General features: G+C 35.5%; 1 protein-coding gene across 3 annotated transcripts in view; it reads left to right on the forward strand.

The window, feature by feature from the left end:
* The window catches only part of SEC61A2 (SEC61 translocon subunit alpha 2), a 30242-nt gene that overhangs the window by 19414 nt on the left and 2827 nt on the right, over positions 1-8001 (forward strand). For 2 of the 3 annotated variants that reach the window (XM_069458906.1, XM_069458905.1), the window contains 5 exons: positions 959-1119; positions 1413-1610; positions 3524-3715; positions 4464-4540; positions 6877-8000. In XM_069458906.1, coding sequence (XP_069315007.1) covers positions 959-1119; positions 1413-1610; positions 3524-3715; positions 4464-4540; positions 6877-7063 — 815 coding nt within the window. In that variant the 3' untranslated portion in view covers positions 7064-8000. Of the gene's footprint in view, positions 1-958; positions 1120-1412; positions 1611-3523; positions 3716-4463; positions 4541-6876; position 8001 lie in introns of those variants that run through there. The other variant, XM_069458907.1, reaches the window with a different exon arrangement.

The following is an 8001-nucleotide window of genomic DNA, read 5'->3' on the forward strand; positions in this document are numbered from 1 at the left end:
CTGCACGAGTTTTGCTAGATGTGTGCTGAGAACAAATCCATCATGTAGCAGTACATGCCTAGAGCCACTCTGGTTTGCTCTCCTTGGGGATAACAAACGCTAATTTTTCAAAGCTTAACAAGCAGAGATGTGTGGAATATGCAATACTCCTTCAGAAAGAACAGTAGCTAAATTTTAGCCTCTGCTCATTGAAAATTTCGGTGGTTCCAAACAGATTTTGAAAATTTTGTTTGTTAACCTTGCTTAAGCCATTGCTGAAGAAGTCATTTATTTGACCGATTTCAGCATTCCTAGGGGGATAAAGGTAGTGGATTAAGATTTCTCAAATAAAAAAAAACTGTTGTTCATTGTATCTGCAGGGAACACTAATACTTCTCTTCTAATTGGCTTTGTAATAGCAGTAAAGTTTTGAAATAGTTCTTTGTCTTTCCCCTCCCCATCTCTACTACTATTAGGTGCCATGCTATTCTAAGTGGTTATTATCTAAACTCTCATCCCAGCCTCAAGAAAATAGTAATGATAGTTCATTAATGTTCTTGGAACAATAAAGTTTTAAGGCAAGCTTGATAGAGTAACATATATCTTTTGATTCTGACACCTTTATTCTGCTTTGCTGCTGCTTTTTAAATTTTCCTAAAAGTATTCTCTTCCTTTCCCTAAAGTAAAGGAGAGGCAAATCTTATGAATGACATACTTGCTTTGGTAAATTTTACTTTGTATGTTTTCATCAAGAATAGTCTCTTGAGAAAACTTTAGATTTATGCTAAAAAGAGATAGATTTGCCTCAGCCATCTAAATATTTGTAGAACCTGCTCCCATGGCTATATCATAAAGCAAACATTGTTGAATTCTTTTGACTTACATCTGCTGTATACTGGAGTTTTGAGGTTATTTGTTTTGATCTTTGGGATGACTTTGGATAATGAATCTACAGTTCATTTCTGTCTTGATTTCTCAGGTACCGAATTTGAGGGGGCAGTCATAGCTCTGTTTCATCTGTTGGCCACCAGGACAGACAAAGTCCGAGCTTTACGGGAGGCTTTTTATCGGCAGAACTTACCCAATCTCATGAACCTCATTGCTACAGTTTTTGTGTTTGCTGTTGTCATATATTTTCAGGTAAGTATCATCTTTTTGCTAAGTGAGATGTTTTTATTTTGGTCTTAAAGAGAAGAATGCCATTTGAAATGTTAGTGTCTAATAAGTTAGAGTTTTAAGATTTATTTATTTATATTTCGTTAGAATAAAATATTGGTGGTTATGAAATATAAAAGGATTTTAAAGTTTCTGTACTTTAAAAGGGACACAGCTTTCATTAGCATTGTCTTTTCATATTCCCTGCTGTGACTTGTTTTCCCCCTTTGGTCTGTATTCTTTTCTTGATGTTCCTCACTCTTAATTTTGTTTTTTAGGGATTTCGTGTTGACTTGCCCATTAAGTCGGCCCGCTATCGAGGACAGTACAGCAGCTATCCCATCAAGCTCTTCTACACCTCAAACATTCCCATTATTCTCCAGTCTGCCTTAGTTTCAAACCTGTATGTTATTTCCCAGATGCTGTCTGTTCGATTTAGTGGCAACTTTTTAGTAAATTTACTGGGACAGTGGGCTGTGAGTATTATGTTTATTTATATTTTTTAAAATTTACTATAATTTGCCTTTCATGGTTGTATTATTAACCAAATGAGACAGACATTGGAGCAGTTGCTATCTAACATTTTCAGATTCACTGATCTATAGGAAAGTTTATTATTTATCTGGAAGAACTGGTAAGTTGTATAACTAAGACTGGCCAAGTACTTTTTTATTTTACTGACTAGGAAGCATTTCCACATCTCACTTGAATGACCTTTTAGGATAAAATCACAGTTGCTTTCTTAAAAGTAATTTCCTGTATCGTAATCTTATTCTAGTATTGTCTATAATGTTTTTTTTAAATGCTATTTACTGATAATATATGGGATGCTGGAATCATCCTTTCCTTTCTCCTCCCAGCCTGCCCCCTAGTTTTTCATGGTCTGAACAGCAGTAAACTAGCTTGTAATTAACTGGGCTGGAGATAGGCATGTAGTTAACTAGAGGGAAGAGAGAGCAGTGTTGCTAGAAATAGAATCTTGTAAATTTTGACTTCCCTTTATAGATTCCCCTTTATCCTAACTTCTAAAGCAATCCAGCCATGTCGTTAGTGAAGTGTAAGTTATTATGGGATTGAATTTGGATTGGTTTAAGTTCTGTCACCTATCAAAGGGGCATTTTTCCCTCTTAAAGAATTTAAAGACTATTGTCCTTTATTCTTTGCATAGTGTGTAATTCTAGAATTCGCATTTCACCAAAGAATAGTATTTTTTTGTATGGTCATTGTTATTGAAATATGGTACTTATTTTCTCTATTTGTCTTAATTAATATGCTGTCTTTTACATTGTAAATTATAGTGACTCATATCTTTCTGCTTTTATTGAAGGTCAGTTTTTAAAAAATTTAAAGTTTAGCAAAATAAGACAGTGACTCTTGAATGTTAGTTGAAAGAAATAGGATTCCCTTTATCCATAGTACTCCTTTTCCATTCATTTAACAGAAATTGGATTAGCTATTATATCCTGGCATAACTAGGAGAGCGGGCTAAAGAGGAGAATAAGAAAGATGCTGTCCCTTCCCTCATTATCTAATAGTCCAAGAATAGTTATTACTATGATGATAATTCCATAGTAATGAATGCATTGAATAGTTGGTTCTGTACAGATTGTGCTGTGATCTTGAGTAATGTTCTTTTTAGTGAGAGAATTACTGGGAAATTGAATTTATAAATAGTGCTTTCAATCTGGAATTAGTGATTCTAGGGGCACAGTAAAGGAACTATTTGGAAATCATAAATTAAGGATCCAGATAGTTTAATCATTGCAACTAAAAAATACAGCTTTCCCATGCCCCGTACCCTAAAACTTTATTTTTAATATGAGCAAATATGTGCTGTTCCCATTGCTATTACTATAAAAATTCTTAAGTGTTTGTATGGATAAAAATCCAGTTATTATAAGTATTTATTAAAAGACTATTCCTTATAATAACTCACAAACCATATAAAGTTTAGGCAGTGAATTAAGTCTCCTGTCAGTATTTTAGTTGATTGCATTATTAATATTTTTGTATGGAAGAATCATGCATAAGGATCTTAATATGTCAGATACTCATATAGGTCAGAAAATTTCAGATTTTAAATATAATCAGATTGATTATAAGTGTAATTCATAATGCCATTAATATTTTCAGGAAGAGAGGGAAGATTTTGTAGATGTATCATAATTTTTTTCACTGTCATATTCACAATGTCTTGTACATAATAGATGCTTACTATATAATTTTGAAGAAGTGAAGGTATTAGATATAAAAGTAAATTCTTAAGTTATATAGAATCATTAGCCATAATCATTTTTACTTAAAACATTGTTATAATTTTTAAGGTTTGAAAGTCTGCTTGACCAATTAGGTTGACCATTTGTCCTTTTCACTCTTTCTTGTTCTGTAGGATGTCAGCGGGGGAGGACCTGCTCGTTCTTACCCAGTTGGAGGCCTTTGTTACTACCTTTCTCCTCCTGAGTCCATGGGTGCCATATTTGAGGATCCTGTCCATGTAGTTGTTTATATCATCTTCATGTTGGGATCATGTGCATTCTTTTCTAAGACATGGATAGAGGTGTCTGGTTCCTCAGCCAAAGATGTAAGCATTTGGTTTAGTTCAAAATAAAGGCCAGGCATGGTGGCTCCTACCTGTAATCCCAGCACTTTGGAGGCCAAGGTGGGAGGATCACTTGAGGCCAGGAGTTTAAGACCCTCCTGGCAACATAGAGACCTTGTTTCTACCAAAAAAAACAAATTAGCCGGGTGTGGTGGCACATGCCTGTAGTACCAGGTACTTGGGAGCCTGAGGCAAGAGGATCTCTAGAGCCCAGGAATTTGAGGTGACAAGTGAGCTATGATGGGGCCACTGTACTCCAGCCTAGGTGTCGGGGCTTGCGTGTCTCTAAGAAAAAATAAAAAAAATAAAAATAATTTTTTTTTAGAAAAAGATATAATTTTTAAGTGTCACAATAGTAACTGATACACTCTTACGGATTTAAACTTTCATTCATACATTCTTAATGAGACAGTGTCACCCGATGGGGCTAAAAATTGGTTCCTGGAAGGTAAAAAATCCTTAGATATTACAATGGTTTGGGACTCTCCCAAACTCAACCCTACTGAACAAAATATTATTTGTTAGTATTAAAACAAAATGTTGAGAAACATTGGTCTAATATGATTAGTATGTAGTGAAGCCTCAGGTTTAATGGGAATGATACAATGCCAACTTCAAGGTTCTCATATTTTACTTGTTAGTGTGTGGAAAGCACTTCACATAGAACTCCGCAGATAGTAAACAATGAGATGTTAGAGTTTGATATTTAAAGTTGTTTTTCTCTTGGCAGGTAGCTAAACAGCTTAAAGAACAGCAGATGGTAATGAGGGGTCACAGAGATACCTCTATGGTTCATGAGCTTAATAGGTAAGGCCATTCCATTTAGTCCTTTACAGAAGGATGTTTGTGTTTCAGTCTCCCTTTCCTTTATTGCTAAATGTTTTTATTTGCTCAAATTCATATTTAAAAGTTTTTTTCCCCACACAAAAAAACTGGAACTTAACGCAAAATTTGCTTTCTACATCAAAATTGACACCTAAATTATTTTAATTGAAATTGTGTTCCCTGCTTGCTCTTCCCAGTGTTAAAATGTTGATTAGTGGTTCTCAGTATTCACTGGCTGCACGTAAACTCACCAGGGAGTTTTTATCCCCTCCAGGAATTGTGATTTATTTGGTCTGGGGTGTGTCTGGGCATCAGGATTTTGGTTTTTGGTAACAGCTTTATTGAGATATAATTCACATACCATGTAATTCACTGACTTGAAGTGTATGGTTTTTTTGGGGGTTTTTTTGTTTGTTTTTTTCCAGTATATTCAGACTTATGCAATCATTACAACCTAATTTTAAACACATTTTTATCACACACAAAGAAACCCTGTACTCCTAGTAATCCTTGTTCTTACCCCACCCTTCCAGCCCCAGCAACCACTCTTCACTTTCTATCTCTATGGATTTGCCTATTCTGGACATTTCACATAAATGGAATCATGTGGTCTTTTGTAATGGCTCCTTTCACTTTGCATAATGTTTATAACAACCCATAATCAGGGTTATTATGGTGTGTATCAGTACTTCATTCCTTTTTATTCATGAATAATATTTGTATGGCTTGGCTGGGCACAGTGGCTCACACCTGTAATCCTAGCACTCTGGGAGGCTGAGGCAGGAGGATCAGTTGAGCTCAGGAGTTTGAGCTCTCTACCAAAATGAAAAACAATTTGTATGGCTTTAGCACATTTTTTTATCCATTCATTAGTTGATAAAATTTGTGTTGTTTCTACTTTCTGACTATTATGGATAATGCCGTTATGAACATACTTGTACAAAGTTTATGTGGATGTGTTTTCATTTCTTGAGGAGTAGAATTGTTGGTTCATATGGTAATTCTGCGCTCAACATTTTGAAGAACTGCCCAGCCATTTTCCAGAGTGGCTGTACTGTTCCACATTTGCACCAGCAACATGAGTGTTCACTTGTTGCATATCCTTGCCAGCACTAGTTCTTGCTTTTTGATTTTAGCCATCCTAGTGCATGTGAAGTAGTATTTCATTGTGGTTTTGATTTGCTTTTCTCTGATGACTAATTTGAACATCTTTTCATGTTATTATCAGCCATTTATATCTTCTTTGGAGAAATGTGGATTCAGATAATTTCCTCATTTTTAATTGGGTTATCTTTTTGTTAATGAGCCTTACGAGTTGGGTTTTTTTTCTATTGGAAATTATTTTCCCTCATCAGATAGATGATTTGCAAGTATTTTCTCCCATCCTGTAGGTTTTTTTTTTACTTTCTTGAAGGTGTCCTTTGATGCACAAGTTTTTAATTTTGATGAACTCCAATTTTATTTTTTCTTTGGTGGTTTTGTGTTGCTTTTGGTGTTGTATCTAAGAAAGCATTGCCAAACCCAAGGTCACCAAGATTTTTCTTCTTTCTCCTAGGAATTTCAGCTCTTACATTTAGGTCTGTGATCCACTTTGAGTTAATTTTTGTTTGGTGTGATAGAGGTCCAGGTTCCTTCTTCTGCATGTGGATATCCAGTTGTCCGGGCACCATTCTTTAGGGGCACTAGTATTTTTATGCAAACTTTTTCTTTGCTTAGAACACAGATTGCAGAGAGTAGTATAATGAACCTCCAGTTTCAGTTACCATTGTTCTGCCATTCTTTTTTCCTCTACCATCTCCCCTTTTTTTCTTCCTGGAGTATTTTAAATAAAATCCCATTTTTTACAGTTTTTCAGGTGATTCTAATTTATAGCCAATGTTGAATTACTGTTGAAAAGGAAAATCAAAATCTAGTCACATAAATTTCTTGGTACTTAGAAAGCATTTTGAAATTCACTTTTTATTCTATAAGAGGGAACTAAAGGTTACTTGCTCATTTAAAAATATTAAACATTTTAGTACTTAAATCTCAGTCTAGGATTCTGATCTTCTGCCCCAAGATCATGTATTGCCTTTCTTGGCCGTTTACTGGTTGCTTGAAATTAAGGCGTCACAATCATGCCTTGATTGCAGAGTTCTCATTAACGCCGTCTCTTCCGTACTGTCCATCAGTACCGCAGACTGTTCCCCCTCTGACTAGTTGTTAGATTTCTCTAGACAGAACCGTTGCTGGCAAAGCTTGGACGTATTATTGTTTCTAACTGCTGTAATTTTTCACATTTTCCTCCATGGCTTAACTAAGGGCGTTTTGTCTTCTAGGTACATCCCCACAGCAGCTGCATTTGGCGGTTTGTGCATTGGCGCCCTGTCGGTGTTGGCCGACTTCCTAGGGGCCATCGGCTCTGGCACTGGAATTCTGCTTGCAGTCACTATTATTTATCAGTATTTTGAAATATTTGTTAAGGAACAGGCTGAAGTTGGCGGGATGGGCGCTTTGTTTTTCTAAACGTTCAAATATTTCTTTTTGTGCGTGTGAAAGGGAAATACTTTGACACTTTTTTTCAAATAATGCTGGTGGTTCCCCTTTTTTCTCCCCCTCACAGTTTGTCTTCAAGTGCTGACTGTCCCACTTCTGAAATGGGCACCGAGCTAAGCCTGTGTGCAGCATCAGTACCAGCTGCCTTAAAACTAAAGTTTACATTATTCATTAAAAAATGTACATCTAGTGTTGCCTGTAATGCTGGAAACCAATGTGTCTACCTTGCTGTGTTCAATCATGACAGTGAGATGGTGACATGGGTTAGTTTTGCACACAACATTCAAAACACTTGCTATTCCCCCTACTTGTTTAAAAATAAATGTAGTTCAAATTGCCACTTTCCAGTATTTTTGAGCTTATTTAATGAGTTCTGGAACATTTATATCTAATCTATATTTTAGATAATTACTTTTTATACTTTTTTAACTCATAGTATCCCCATACCCCCTCTTTTTATTTGTCCCTTTTCAAAGCAGCCATTTAGCCCAGATGGGCAAAATCATGCATCAAGTTATTTCTGTCACTAGAAACAACTGCTTCAAATTCTTCTTCCTGTTTTTCATTCCTTTCTTCCCAGTGACAGCATAATCAGTGCTGTTGGACTGTATTGGCTATGCCTTCTAACTCCAACCAGTCACTTGAGAATACTCTTTCAAAATATTATGCCCCAATTCTTTTCTTTTCTTTCTTTTTTTTTTTTAAATCTGTAAAGCAAAGATCTAATTCTCAAGCAATGTCTGTAGTTCAGTGGGGGTGAACAATGAGTAATTCATGCTAGGAATTTGTGTATGTTGTTGTACTTACAGCAGCAACATGAGTGTAAACAGTAGACAATAAACTTTTATTTAATAAAACTGTTTCAGTTGTATTGGAAAAATAAAGAAATCTGATATTAAATGTTTTCT

The sequence above is a fragment of the Eulemur rufifrons genome, chromosome 25 (genome assembly GCF_041146395.1).
Source record: "Eulemur rufifrons isolate Redbay chromosome 25, OSU_ERuf_1, whole genome shotgun sequence".
Classification (NCBI taxonomy): Eukaryota; Metazoa; Chordata; class Mammalia; order Primates; family Lemuridae; genus Eulemur; species Eulemur rufifrons.